At 41.0% G+C, this 15,658-nt stretch overlaps 1 protein-coding gene across 17 annotated transcripts in view; it reads left to right on the top strand.

Annotated features, from left to right (window-relative positions):
* The window catches only part of SLAMF6 (SLAM family member 6), a 28,384-nt gene extending 13,083 nt beyond the window's left edge, over positions 1 to 15,301 (top strand). The window contains exons 3-12 of one of the 17 annotated variants that reach the window (XM_070467623.1): positions 798 to 1,061; positions 1,534 to 1,653; positions 2,349 to 2,387; positions 3,487 to 3,566; positions 5,502 to 5,576; positions 6,029 to 6,072; positions 11,805 to 11,868; positions 12,367 to 12,437; positions 13,050 to 13,521; positions 14,870 to 15,301. In XM_070467623.1, coding sequence (XP_070323724.1) covers positions 798 to 1,061; positions 1,534 to 1,653; positions 2,349 to 2,387; positions 3,487 to 3,566; positions 5,502 to 5,576; positions 6,029 to 6,072; positions 11,805 to 11,811 — 629 coding nt within the window. In that variant the 3' untranslated portion in view covers positions 11,812 to 11,868; positions 12,367 to 12,437; positions 13,050 to 13,521; positions 14,870 to 15,301. The other 16 variants (XM_070467613.1, XM_070467610.1, XM_070467612.1 and 13 more) reach the window with 16 other exon arrangements.
* The last annotated feature ends 357 nt before the right edge of the window (positions 15,302 to 15,658 follow it).

The following is a 15,658-nucleotide window of genomic DNA, read 5'->3' as shown; positions in this document are numbered from 1 at the left end:
TCCAGGTCAGAAGGTTTTCCTGTACCGCCTCCATGTTCACACTGATTCACAGCTGCTGACACGATCTTAGGTAATATTTTCTGGTCTCCGCTCTCAGAAGTATCTGCATCATGTGTATTCTCAAACGCCCAACTATATTGCACTTCTTCCTTCCCATGAACTGCTTGCTTTCTCTGTTTCTGCACTCCTTCCTTCCCTAATTCTTTAGTTCTCAACACACCCCTTTCTGACCTGCTGACACTCTGCATCAAGATCTCTTTGTTATCATTTGAGGCAGCACCAGATCCAATGAGAACCAATATCCCAACAAAGTTGTGGGAAATTTGGTTCTCCAAGTAAGTTAAGCTTTTATCTTCCATCCCAGCTAGGAAAATTCTGATAATGGAGGAAACAGGGCTCATGCACCTGCTCCTCTGGTTTCTGAACTAAGGCTGGGCTGCATAGTCTCCAAATTATCTTTACACAAGGGGCAGTGAACAAGGGCAGGAAGGACCCCAGGAATAAACTGGAGCTCCAAAAATTAAAGTGGTCAGCTCAAAATCACCTGCCTAGCTGGCAGAAACTCCAGTCTCCCCCTTCCTTTTCTTCCACCACCTACTCTGTCTCATGCTGACGTCCCTCACCATTTGGTCACCACAGGCCTCAACCCCATCAGTCAGGCAGCACACGCAGAGTTATTTACAGAATACACAGCAGTGTCAGGTGGGATACATGGAAATATGGGGGTGATAGAGATTTTTCACAGAGGGCTGAGCCAAGCCATTTGTCCTTCATCCAGGCCTCTTCTCTGCACACAGGACGACTGAGCAACTTACAAGTTGCCTATCACACCAAACTGTCTGAAAATAGTACCTGTGAGATCCAGCTGACCTGCTCTGTGGAGAATCCAAATGATAATGTCTCGTTCAGGTGGGAGGTAGCAGGAAATACATTTCATAGTGAAGCAAATCTTTCTGTAGCCTGGAACCCCAAGAGCCTCAGTGAAGAGACCTACACTTGCATAGCTGAGAATCCTGTCAGCAATTTATCCTCCTCTGTCTCTGACAAAAGTGTCTGTAAAGGTAAATCCGTCTCAGGTCTCTCTGAGGGCCTTGAGTGTTGTGGGGTGTGGGGTGTCCCTCATGCCCCTTATGATTCCTAAAACAGTGGCCCCATGGGAGATGGCTGAGTGATGCTGTGAGAGGACAGACACCCCCTGGAGCTCTGGGTCTCTTCCTCCTCTAGAGCGCCCTCCTTTTCCCTCCCCCTCCACCAACCATTTCTCTAAGCCTCCCAGAGCCCAAGAGCAAAGTCCTTAGGAGGGCAAGATTGCTTCTTCTCTCTGTCTCTACCAGGCTCCGCCCTGCCCTGTCTGCCTAAATGAGGCTCCCACTCGCAGAAATCCTGCCCAGGCCCCCAGAACCTCTGGGTATAGATGAACCCACCCAACCCCCAAAGACAGTCTAGAAGAGATGCATTGGAGGCTCTAAAATACCACTCTGGGCCTCGCTTGATGTGTCTCAAATGCAACTTCTTTTTTTTTTTTCTTTTCAGGTGTTATTAATGGGAAAAATGAATACTTGGATATCAGATGGATTATCATTGTGGTTGTTTTGACATGTATATTCTTCATTGCATTGATATTAATATTTGTTCAGAGGAAAAAAGTAGCAGGTTTTCCTTTCTTCTTATTGTTACTTCTCCCAGGCTTCAGAGACTTAGAGTCTGCCCAGACAAGACTCTGTCTTGTAGAAGACAGATAAAGGGGGTGGGGGGCGGGGAGGATGCAAACCTGGCTCAGTCAGTCCACTGGGACAACACTTGGGCTGTGAATACACATGCGCTAATCTCTTAAGGAAAGTGTCCTACTAGAAAATGCAGGACCCACCCTTGGGGCCTGCCTGCCCTCCCTTCTGGGCCCCTTTCCCACCACATCCTCTAGAGCAGGGGTCCCTGACACCCAGGCCCCGGCTCGTACCAGTTGGTGGCCTCTTAGGAACCAGTTCACATAGCAGGAGGTGAGCAGTGAGCAAGCAAATGAAGCTTCATCTGTATTTCCAGCCCCTCCCCATCGCTCACATCACCTAAGCCCCACCTCCTGTAGATCAGGGGTGGCATTAGATTCTCATAGGAATGAGACATCTAACCTGAAGTCAAGGCAGTATATCTTGAGATTGCCACAAAATAGAAATAAAGTGCACAAAAAATATAATGTGTTAGAACCATCCTGAAACTACCCCCTCCACCAACTGCCCCTGGCACCAAAAGCGTTGGGGACTGTTACTCTAGAGAGACACCTACGGGGTAGAGGGTGGGAGGCTTATCTCACTACAGTCACAGATTTCAATTTCCCTGATTTTATTTTTCAGGTTTCTTTCAATTCTCTACTCAGCAAACCCAGTGTCCTGGTGAGCTTCCAGACTCAGTTCCCAGTCACTAAACAGATGGCAAGAGCCAAGTGGACATTGAAGTGGGGTGATCAGAGGGCTAGATAACGAGAGAGGAGGAGGTCAGAATGTCATTATTCAGATGGACCAGATGGTGCAAGGGAAGAAGACCTGGAATTGTGCAAGTCTGTCCCCTGTGGGACCTACAGGGTCCCTTACAAGAATGCAAACTGGTCACTCAGGCAGTTTCTTGGGATGGGATTAGGGCCATTCCCCATTCTATCAATGGAGAGACCAAGTGCCAGTGAAAGGGCTTGAGGCCTGTCGATTATCAACAGCAGGCGCAGTGTAAAGACAGGACTAGAGCATCAAATGCCCAGAGATGACTGCCTGACCCCATCACTCTGTTCAGCCAGAGTTTGGGTATTGAGTTTGAAGTGAAAGTCGCTCAGTCATGTCTGACTCTTTGTGACCCCCATGGACTGTACAGTCCATGGAATTCTCCAGGCCAGAATACTGGACTGGGGTAGCCATTCCCTTCTCCAAAGGATCTTCCCAACCCAGGGATCGAACCCAGGTCTCCTGCATTGCAGGTGGATTCTTTACCAACTGAGCTATGAATCAGAAGGCATGCATTCAAATTCTTATTTGATCATTTCCTGTGTAAATTTGCACCAAGGGAGTAAAACTTTCTGTGCCTCCAGTTTCTCATCTCTAATATAATCAAACCCACTCTAAGGAGCTCTGAGAAGTGGGATAGTATTATAAATGCAAGACAATCTGGCTCCATTATGCTCACCAATGAGATTCTCTAGCTCCTGTGGAGCCAGTGCTGTTTTGTCCCAGAAGCTTCCCTTCCTGTGAATCCAGAGAGACTCTGAGGCTTTAGGGTAGCTCAAGACTACGTTCCCCCAGATGAGGTCAGAAATAGATCGAATAGCTGAGAAGGTTCTGGTTCAACCCTGAACTCCCAAGACTGGGGAAATGAATGTACCCTAAGGAAGGGCAATGTTTCAGACAACTACCTCTTTGGGGCCAGAGAGTGATGTGGGGTTGATAAGGTCCTGGGAGGGCAGACCAGAGTCCTCCAGTCACTGACTGTGTCTTCCTGTGTTAACAGCAGAAACTGTGAGTAACTTAGAGTACGCTTCCTTCTCTTCAGGGAACACTGTGTATGCTCGGGTCACCCATTCAAACAGGGTGAGTACTTTCAGGTTTATACTCCATCATAGTCATTATTTTTACAGTCATTATTAATGAACTTGTCACAATTATCTGACTAAATCCAAATGATGTACACCACTGAGGTGAAGTGAAGGCAGTAACAAGAGTTATGTGTGGGACATTTCTACACCCTTTTGCTCTCATGCCAGTGGAGTGTTTAGTCAGTCATACCTTGCTTTACATTGCTTAATCTAACTATGTAATGCATCTGTAAGTCATGTCCCTTCAGCTTACTTACAGGCTGCCTGGAAGTGAAAATTATGTCTTCCTCTCTCTTCCCCTGTGTCTTAGCATGAAGCCCAGTAAATATCTGCTGGATGGATAAAGTTGTTAAGTTTGAGAGTTCCCAAAGGACACAATTCTGTATCAGTGGGCTTTTCATCCTTTTGTAGGGGAAATAGCAGGGCTCAGAAGAGTCTCTTAAGAGAGAAAGAGTGACAAGAATTGGCAATCCCTCAACTGTGAAAGACACTAAAGGCATGAGCAGCCCTCAATCGTCCCCTCCCCTCTAGCAACATAACAGGATGGCCTTGGTCAGGCACCAGGAACTCCCCATCATGCATCAGTAATTCTTCGTCAGCCCCAAAATAAAGCACCGGCAGAGGGTACATTTCTAAATAACACTACACATCCTGGGAGACCAGTTTCCACATCTAATGAAAAATAAGCCAGGAGAGCCAGCGTTCTTCAATGATGGAAGCAGTAGTCTAGCTAGAAATGTCGGATTCCACAGCCAATCTCCCCTCACAAAGCCCTTTACAGATGTTTGCAAAGTAGGCTCTTTAAAGATAGCAAACAAGAGATGCTCTCACCTCAGATATTTCAATTGCCTTTCCAATTTTCTCTTGATGACAAGATGAATTACTCGCAACAAACCAAGAATCTAATCTCCAGCAAATTTGTTAACTTTTTCTTTAGCAAAACATGGTACTTTGGAGAGTTTCAGAGGTTTTAATAACACCCTAGATATACCCTAATTCATTTAAAATGCCAAAAACTATGAGCACGGGGGACTTCTGTTATCATCAGGCTTTTTATTCCAAGCAGAGTCATTCTTAAGACAAGGTATTCCTATTCTAACAGTTCTGCATGTTCAAGGAGACCCCAATGATGTGATGGCCAGGCTATTAGAATCACAGGGGCAAAATAAAGCAGGCAATACCTCCAGTTATAGGTAGTAAAGATCTGAGACCGAAGATGTACTACAATAACCATGTGGCAGTGTAGGTTAGTTCTTTTTTTTCTGACTGCACTGGGTATTTGTTGCTGCTCACAGTATTTCTCTAGTTGCAGTGAGCAGGGTTTACTCTCTCTAGTTGCAGTGTGTGGGCTTCTCATTTTGCAGTGAATCCTCTTCTTACAGAGGATGGGCTCTAGGGTGCACAGACTTCAGTAGTTGTGGCACATGAGCTTAGTTGCCCCATGGCAGGTGGGATCCTCCTAAACCAGAGATCAAACTCACGTCCCTTGACAGGCAGATTCTTAACTGGTGAGTCACAAGGGAAGTCCCTGTAGGTTAGTTCTTAAAAATGGAGGAAAGAGAGTAGAGTTGGATGCAGGACAAGAATGCTTTCCTTCCTTCACACCACCTGCCAACAAGGTCCCCCTTCTGTCTTTCTCGGGTTCATGAGCCACTGGTTTGCTGGCGTGCTGTGTTTCAGTATGGGGCTCAGGAAAGGTGAAGGAAATCCTTCACAAATCTGAGAGCTAGTGGTGCTTGGTTTCCAGTTCCTCTTGCTAAACACTCCATAGCCTTCCTCCGAAGAGTTTTGACATCATCCCTCTTTTGTCACACTGCCTTTCCCAAGAATATATCTCTTTGCATGAGTTTATATCTCTTTATGTGAATATGTGTATACATGAGTACATATCTCTTTATGTAAGCCAAATCAATATAATTGTGTTCTACAGGAAGCAGAAATCTCAAAACCTGTGAAAAACAATGACTCCAACACAATTTATTCTGAAGTTCATCATCCCCAAGAGGTAAGCCCATAATTTCCAGCTGTTCTTACATTTTTACCTCTCTTCTCACACCTAAGATTTTGCAAAGATAGTAATAGTAAAGGGACCATTTTACAGATGCCAGAAATACAGGATACAGAAAGTCTCAGGACATACCTAAAACACATCCAGGAAGTTATCTGGTATTAATATTAGGATTACCACACTTAACTGAGTTTTTAACCTACTTTTTAAAAATATACATCTGTTTGTTTATTTTTATTTGAAGTATGGTTGATTTGCAATGTTATGCCAATATCTGCTGTATAGCAAAGTGATGTAAGCTACTTATTTTTCTTTTAATTTAATCTTACCTTAGGCTATGAATATCCCTATCTGCCCATAGTGATTTCCAGACACCTCTATAACCACGAGGAATGGCCTGACACTCTGGTTTCTGTTGACCTTCTTTATTTTTCCCTTTTTCCTATTAGAGAAAGCCCATTTATTCCAGGACAACTGCCCATCACAACGTCATGTAAGTTTCTGAAAGACTTCAAAGGAATTTCGGAATTACATATCTGCTCCTGATCCCACGAGAAAGAACAGAGCTTGGCTTCTGACTGACCACATAATTTGAATATCTAGGATTATCAGACTTGAATCTGCTTACCCAGGTCAAACACTTAAGGAATCTCGTCATTTCCAGAATGTGACCCAAATAACATTTTCTAATCGGCTCCAGGCCAAAATATACATCAGATAATACGCCTGCAAAAATTCTCAACAAGATACTACCAATCTGAATTCAACAATACATTGAAAGGATCATACACCATGAGCAAGTGGGATTTATCGCAGGAATGCAAGGATTTTCAATATCTGTACATCAGTCAGTGTGATACACTACATCAACAAATTGAAGGATAAAAATTATATGATCATCTCAATAGATATAGAATAAGCTTTTGGCAAAATTCAATAACCTTTTATGATTTTTAAAAAAACTCTTGGGGAGGGTGGTGGGAGGGGGGTTCAGTATGGGGAACACATGTACACCCATGGCTGATTCATGTTAATGTATGGCAAAAACCACTACAATATTGTAACATAATTAGCCTCAATTAAAATAAATAAATTTTTAAAAATAAATAAAACTGAAAAAAAAAACTCTCCATAAAGTGGTCACAGAGGGAAACTACCCTAACATAATAAAGGCTATATATGACAAGCCTTGGAGAAGGAAATGGCAACCCACTCCAGTATTCTTGCCTAGAGAATCCTGTGGACAGAGGAGCCCAGTGGACTGCTGTCCATGGGGTCGCACAGAGTTGGACATGACTGAAGCGACTTACCATGTGACGTACCTGCAACTAACATCATACTCAACAGTTAAGCTGAAAGCATTTCTTCTAAGATCAAGAATAAGACAAGGATGTCCACTCTGGCCACTTTTATTCAAAATAGCCTCCAACTAATAAAAATCAATGGGAAAAAAAAATAGTCTTGGAAGAACTAGCCATGGCAATCAGAGAAGAAAAGAAAAGAAAAGGAATCCAAATTGGAAAAGTAAAATTATCACTGTTTGCAGATGACATGATACTACACATAGAATATTCTAAAGATACAACCAGAAAACTACTAGAGCTCATCAATGAATTTGGTAAAGTTGCAAGATATAATATTAGTGCAGAGAAATCAACAAAATCAACAACAAAAGATCAGAAAAATAAATTCAAGAAATAATCCCATCTACCACAGCATCAAAAACAATAAAATACTTAGGAATAAACCTACTTCTAGAAACAAAAACCTGTACTTCAAAAACTATAATACACTGATGAAAGAAACCAAAGACCACACAGGCAGATGGAAACATATACTGTGTTCTTGGATCGGATGAATCAACATTGTCAAAATGACTATATTACCCAGGGAAATCTACAGATTCAATGAAATCTCTGTCAAATTACCAATGTCATTTTTTCACAGAACTAGAACAAAAAAAATCTTAAAATTTGTATGAAGACACAAAAGACCCTGAATAGCCAAAGAAATCTGCAAACAATAAATACTGGAGAGAATGTGGAGAAAAGGGAACCCTCCTACACTGTTGGTGGGAATATAAATTCATACAGCCACAACGGAGTAAGCAGTTTCCTTTAAAAAACTAAAAATAGAGCTACCATGAGATTCAGCAATTCCACTATTGGGCATATATCTGAAGAAAAACATGGTTCAAAAGAATATATGCACTCCAACATTCATTGCAGCACAATTTACAAGAACCAAGACACGGAAACAACCTAAGTGTCCATCAACAGAAGAATAGATAATGAAGGTGTGGTACACTTATACAATGGAATATTACTCAGCCATCAAAAAGAACTAAATAATGCCATTTGCAGCAACATGGGTGGACCTGGGGATTATTATACTAAGTTATATGCAGATCTTTTTAAAAATTGATACAACTGAACGTATTTACAAAGCAGAAACAGATTCATAGACTTAAAGAATGAATTACGGTTACCGGGGGAAAGGGTTAAAAAAAAAATGAGTCTAGTTATTGACTTTCTCTTAGGTAACTAAGCAAATGGACTCATGGTTGGCAGAGAGATTATAATTCAGAAGACAACCAGTTCTCTCCTTTTAGAAAGCAGCAGGACTGTGACTCACTGGGAAGGAATACAGTGTGCTGGTTAAGTGTATTTTCTCTGGAGTTGACCCCATGCTCTTATCATAATACATCATTTACTAGATGTACCTCCTGGAACATGTTACCTAATCTCTTCCAGCTTTGGCCTCCTACACTGAAAAAGGAGGCTAGCTGTGGATCAGGCCTGTTATACAAATGAAAGACCTAAGTTATCACTGGCTTCAGTCCACAGGGTCGCAAAGGGTCGAAGACGACTGAGCGACTGAACTGAACTGAACTCAGCTTCTCTATAACCAGGCCCTTTGGACTCAACCTCCAACCAGTGGACCTCTCCACTTTTCTCCAAATCTGCAACCACCATCCGACGTACAACCATCACCCTCTCAACCTGAATGCTGCAATAAACTCAGAGCAATTCTCCCCAGTATCTGCTCTTGGCTCCCTCCAATCCATTCTCCATGGCATAGCCCAAGTATTGTTTTTAACATAAATCAGATCCTTCACTTGTCTGCTTAAAATCCTTCAAGACTTCCTAATGCACTCAGGATAAAAGTTGAGTATACATGGCTTTAGACAGTCTGGTCCATCCCACCCTCAACTAGCATCATTCTTCCTCCACTATCTTTATTTAGCCTGAGATCTTCTTTTAGCTCCCTTATTAGAGGAAAGAATGATCTATGTTGATAGAGCTATTTACTTCTGCCTCAAGGCCCTTCTTCTGCGTGCCGGGGTCTTCCTTATTTTTAGGTGTCAGTTTACCTATGTCACATTCCAAGAGAGACCTTCCCAGGCCCTTCTATCTGAAATACATCCCCCTATTATTCTATCACACCTTCTATGTCATTTATTATGTGTCATTAAATATTTATTTTCATTCATTTAATGTCTGTTTTTCCTACTATACCATAAGCTCTTGAAGAATAGGGACCATGACAATTTTGTTTATCACCATATCTCTAGCACATAGCAAACATTCGATAAATATTCTTAATAAACAAATAAAATGGAGTTTATGGAGTAATGGAGTTTTGTGAGAATTAAGTAAAACAATTCACCTGAAACTCTTAGCATTATGGTTAGCAAATAAAAGAGCTCAATCAATTGAGAGCCAGTCATCATTATTGTTGTATTTTTACTGCTGTTATTATTCAGTCAGTTCAGTTCAGTTGCTCAGTTGTGTCTGACTCCTTGCAACCCCATGAACCGCAGAACACCAGGCCTCCCTGTCCATCACCAACTCCCAGAGTCTACCCAAACCCATGTCCATTGTGTCGGTGATGCCATCCAACCATCTCATCTTCTGTTGTCCCCTTATCGTCCTGCCCTCAATCTTTCCCAGCATCAGGGTCTTTTCAAATGAGTCAGCCCTCCACATCAGGTGGTCAAAGTATTGGAGTTTCAGCTTCAACATCAGCCCTTCCAATGAACATCCAGGACTGATCTCCTTTAGGATGGACTGGTTGGATCTCCTTGCAGTCCAGGGGACTCTCAAGAGTCTTCTCCAACACCACAGTTCAAAAGCATCAATTTTTCAGTGCTCAGCTTTCTTTATAGTCCAATTCTCACAAGACTTAGCAACTTCACTTTCACTTTTCACTTGCATGCTTTGGAGAAGGAAATAGCAACCCACTCCAGTGTTCTTGCCTGGAGAATCCCAGGGATGGGGGAGCCTGGTGGGCTGCCGTCTATGGGGTCGCACAGAGTCGGACACGACTGAAGCGTCTTAGCAGCAGCAGCAGCAGCTCACACCCATACATGACCACTGAAAAAACCACAGCCTTGACTAGATGGACCTTTCTTGGCAAAGTGATGTCTCTGCTTTTAATATGCTGTCTAGGTTGGTCATAACTTTTCTTCCAAGGAGCAAGCGCCTTTTAATTTCATGGCTGCAGTCACCATCTGCAGTGATTTTGGAGCCCCTAGAAAATAAAGTCTCACTGTTTCCATTGTTTCCCCATCTATTTGCCATGAAGTGATGGGACCGGATGCCATGATCTTAGTTTTCTGAATGTTGAGCTTTAAGCCAACTTTTTCACTCTCCTCTTTCACTTTCATCAAGAGGCTCTTTAGTTCTTCTTCACTTTCTGCCATAAGGGTGGTGTCATCTGCATATCTGAGGTTATTGATATTTCTCCCAGCAATCTTGATTCCAGCTTGTGCTTCATCCAGCCCAGCGTTTCTCATGGTGTACTCTGCATATAAGTTAACTAAGCAGGGTGACAATCTACAGCCTTGACGTACTTCTTTTCCTATTTGGAACTAGTCTATTGTTACATGTCCAGTTCTAACTGTTGCTTCCTGTCCTGCATACAGGTTTCTCACTTGAACTAATATAATCTTCTTACAGGCCTTCAGCACAATAAGAAAGGAAAAATGATACACTGTTTGTGTATACCACTTCCACATTATGTCCTATCCTGTCTCTGCTCAAATTTTCTAATTCCATTCATTTACCTCATCTGAGAAATAATCCTCCTTTTTCTCAGGGTTGAATTCTTTTGGGGGAAATTTTTCTTTTGGTAGAGAGTGCCTTTTTCTCAAGGAGATCAAGAAAAAAATAAGATTTCCAAGGTCTTTCAAAGGGGAAAAAATGAGAATAATGTGGAAGTCAGGGCAGGTATAGAAATGTTTTCAACATCTAGGATGCCCAAAACCAGCAAAAACAATTAGAAATCATGACATGGGAGGGACTGCTAAATCATCAAGAGCAGGAAGTCTACCAGAATTCACCTTAAGTCTAGATAGCTCTAGGGAATCACTACTAAAACAAGAACTAGAAATGTGTCTGTGAATACCTAAGAGATAAATAAGAAAAGAGCTTATAAGAAAAACTAAGCTTACATTTCAGTATAGACCAGGTAATAAAAGATAGACTTCTTGATTCTTATATTTCCTTGAAACTTTTAAACTTCCTCCATATGTATTACCAATGACACACTCTTTTCCTTTGGGATCTATGACACCAGATTCCCCTAGCTTTCCTCCTTCCTTATTAGCTGCTTCTCAGTCTCCTTCTGAACCCCCTTCACCTATGCAGGACCAGTAAGGACTGGAACTAAGGCTCAGACATGGGCCCCTTTTACTTCTCTACCTACATTTTCTTCTTAAGTCACATCAGTCATTCTCATTGCCTTAATACAATTTATAAGCTAATGGTTCCCAATTTTATATCTTAACCCTAACCTCTGGCCTTATCTCACAGACTGTCTATTTGGAATCTCCACTCCACCCCTAATTCACATATCAAATTTAAGATGTCAAAAAGGAGGGGTAAAAAAAATCTCTAGATTTAAAATCTCTGGACTTCCCTCTCCAAGCCTTTCCCTTCTGCTACTGTTTCTCATAAGAGTAAATGGCACCAGTGCTATGGGACATTCTCAGTCAGAGCTCTCTCTAGGCCTGAAGACCACCCAACACTCACCATGTAATTAATTACCTTTTTCTTTCTTGCGGGAGACAAAAGGAATTAACCAACTGTAACTAATCTACTATTCTGTAGGCAAACCCATGAAGACCTGCGTGCTCCTTTCCCAAAAGATAAATTTTGTAATCAGGGAAGAAAACATGCAATGCCTACAAAATTTCTACCAAAGATTTTTTTCTTTGTCCAGAAAATAAGCTTGTTCTTTAATAAAATGGAGGAAAACGCATCACCACTAAACGGCTTTGATTGAGGTAAGAAAATTGTGATTGGCTGTCCTGGAAAGGTAATAAAAAGGAAGAAAAGTCCTTTTCCCTTTTAAGCAGACCCCAGTCACACCAACTGGCAGTTCTAAGCCTTTGTCATGGCCTCCAAGACCCCTACTACCTTGTCACTCTTTCTTTCACAGCATCCCGGTCACACTGGTCTTAATTCAGCTCCTAGAATTATCCAAACTCTCTTGCTTCTGTGGCTTAACATAATGAGTTCTTCCTGCAATACCTTCTACACACATACAAACAAACACACACATCACACACAGCAGGTTAGCTAATTCTTATTTAGTCTTCCAGACCTAGCTTCTACATCATTTCTCCAGAGAAGTCTTCTTTGACACATTCATCCTCATACCCAGTTAAGTCAGCTGTCTGTTATATGATTTCACAGCTTCCTGTATTTCCCCAATTATTTATAAAGCTTATAATTTTATAAGCTTTTATGTAATTTTATGACTCATATGTCCATATATCTAGACATACATCTCCACTGGACTTAAAATTTCAAGAAGATAGAAAATTCTCCAGAACCTCACATGGTATCTCAGGTACTGTAAGAGAAAACCAATAGCCTTCTTGTGAATTTGAGAAACTAAAAGAGTTGGAAAAGCTACACAGTCTTTTCCTCATTCCTATCTTTTGGGTATTGCCCGTCCTTCTATTTCCCTTGGGGCCAACAGATAAAGATGGAGGAAAAATAACTCAGAATCAATCAGTGAGTGCTTTAGAAAAAGGGGCCCAGGACACCATGAAGTATTGTAGAGGTGGGGAGTGGCCAGTATGAATTAAGGAAGGACTGAAATATTTTCTTAGCATACTTTCTTATGTTCTAAACCAGAAATCACAAACTAAGAATTCCCTGGCACTTCAGTGGTTAGGACTCTTTGCTATCATTGCCAAGGGCCCAGGTTCAATCACCGGTTGGGGAGGTAAGATTCTGCAAACTGCGCAGCAACAAATAAAAAAAAAAAAAAAAATCACAAATTGGAAGCTGGAGACCAGTATTCTCTCTACAGGTGTTTGGCCCCTACAGTGCTTTTTAAAAAATTAGCAACATGAAAATAAAATTTATAAGGAAATGCAAAAGCAAAATAGTAACATGAGAAATTGGAACAATTTACTTAAAGATCCTGAAATTTTTTTTTTTTAATGTTTTCCAGATATCTGACCACAGTGGAACCACATTTCTACAGGGAAACAATTATCTGGTGCTGAGTGTCATTGGGAAGTAGTATTAATCCTATTCTAAATGGGATTTGCACTCTACACTTCATCCCTGGCCTGGCTTGCCTATTTCTTTCATTTATTATATCTGCCTGGTAAATGTTTAAGTTTTCAACTCCTGGACTAAACCATGAAGCTTTGCCCCACATCATGTTGGTAAAAGGGGTAAATTAGCCAGACCCAAGATAACAACCAAGATTTTCCTTACCCACTCCCCAATTCACCCTCAAAACAACGCTTGGACCCTGTGTGGCTTTAGAATGTTTACCTGAAGTTTTTAGTAAAGAACCACCCAACCTCTCCCGCAGGGTCCAGTGTATGAGAAGACTACTGCAGATGGATGTGGGACAGAGAGAAGGGAACCCTGTTCCTGAGTCGCTAGACAGACATTTCATCCTGAATTTCAAGGTGAGGACAATGGGTTGAGAAGTGACTTGTCAACGAGGGAGGAAGCGAGTATGACCCCTGACTTTCCTCTTCCTGGAGATGGGCTATAGATAATTCCTGTGTGAAAGAAGGAGAGGAGCAAAATCACTGACCTTTTACTATCAGAGCTCCGGAATGAATGGCAAATGTAAAAGCTTTCACTTCCTCACGTCTAGCCTTACCACTCTCCTGAAGCTGCAATCATAAGTGCCAATGTCTAGACACAGAGGTCTTTACTCTGTATCCTGGTGCTCGCTGCAGCATTTGACCTCACAGAATCCTCCCCACCCTTAAGTTTCCCCCTTTCAGTTGCACCATCCTAGTTTTCTTTTCCATCTTTCTGGCTCTTCCTTACCTCTCCTTAACTTGGCTTCTCTTATGATTCCTGTTTCATAAACAGACTTGTCTCCCTAGACTCTGTTGATTGGATCTCCTGAATGCCCCATAATCACCTTAAATTCTACTTTTCTTTCTCCCTTTATTTGTTTCTATAGACTAACCTTAATTAATGCTTATAGTGACCCAAGAAAAGGAGAGCATCTCTATGAAAGCCCTTCTTGGGGGTCTGATAACAATCCAAATCACAGGGTGAATTCACAACAATTGAAGACAAAGGGAAAAGAAACTTTAACATTAAACTTCTTAGAATAGATATTTTCAAGGGAGGAAGAGTACAGGAAAAGAGCCTATTTACTATAGTGGACAGGATATGTATAGTTTGAAAAAGCATAGTAAAAATTATAATTCTACAATTAGAAGACAAAAAGTACCATTTCAATGACTACAAATAAAATTTTTTACTAAATAGCTTTTATTTATTTATTCAATAAACATTGAACTACTCACTGTGTGCCAGGTGCTAAGTATGGATCTTCAACAAGATAAGCATAGCCTTGGTCCTCAGGAATCATGGGAATAAAAGACAATAAACAAATAAAAGATAATAGATATATATAGATCCAAATAGGTAAACAAAAATAAACATGTTATTACAGCCTGTGATAAGTGATTTGAAGGAAGGCTTCAGAGATATTGACAGCATCTTTGAACATGCCAACCTCATACAACTCAGGGTCTTTACAATCGCCGCTCTCTCTTTGTGGAGATCTCTTTCCCAAGGTCCTTGTCTAGCTGCCTTCTTCTCATTCATATCTACACTAAAACCTCATCTTCTCAAAGATCAGGCTTTCCTTGATTTTCCTACTTAAAATTGTTCCCAGCCTCCCCACCATTTATTCTGTTCTGTTATCCTTTATTTTCTCATAGCACAATCACTATTCAAAAATACACTGTGTATTTCCATACAGATTTACTTTTCTTTTCCATACAGGTTTCTTGTCTGACTCCCCCACCAGTCTCAAGATCAATGAAGATATGGATATTGTCCCTTTTCTTCACTGTATTCCTACCACTGAATAATACCTGATGCAAAATAGGTACTTTATGTATTTGATAAATTGATAAAGGAACAGTTAGAGAATAATAGGGAAAAGCCTACCTATATAGGGTGATCAAACAAGGCTTCTCTGAAGTAGTGACTTTTTCATTTTTGTTTTTTAATTTACAAGTATCAAAATGCAATGAAAACTTCTTATCTGATGTATATAAACACACAAAAAAAATAGAAAAATTCTCTTCCTCTTCGGGAAACCCCATAGCCCATAACTGATATGTCAGGGTAATCAGTAGATGTTCAACATCCTTTCCATCTTCCTTCCAAGTGCTTTCCTGTGCTATAGAAAATAAAACATTTGATAAACTATATTTTCTATATTTCCATGAGACTAGGGCAATGACTTTTGTGTTTTTCTTCACCAAATTTTTGTTATACAGATATGAGCTTGAAGAAGTCAAAGAGTTGGATATAATCAGTGTTGACAATTCAGAAATAGAATTCAGCTGAGAAGTGGAATTCACAGAAATTCATAACTTGACTATATTTGGGAGGTGAGAAAGAGGAATTGAATTATGATGAGTCATCTTAGTGACTGAAATTCAAAGATGAAGAGAAGTTTAAAGAAGATAATTAATTCAGTCTTGAATGAATTTAAGCTGTCTGAAGCATGTATGTGCATGCTATCTCTCAGTCATGTCCAGTTCTTTGTGACCCCATGAACTG

This window comes from Odocoileus virginianus, chromosome 5 (assembly GCF_023699985.2).
Source record: "Odocoileus virginianus isolate 20LAN1187 ecotype Illinois chromosome 5, Ovbor_1.2, whole genome shotgun sequence".
NCBI classification, from domain to species: Eukaryota; Metazoa; Chordata; class Mammalia; order Artiodactyla; family Cervidae; genus Odocoileus; species Odocoileus virginianus.
This window is presented reverse-complemented; position numbering and strand designations above follow the sequence as displayed.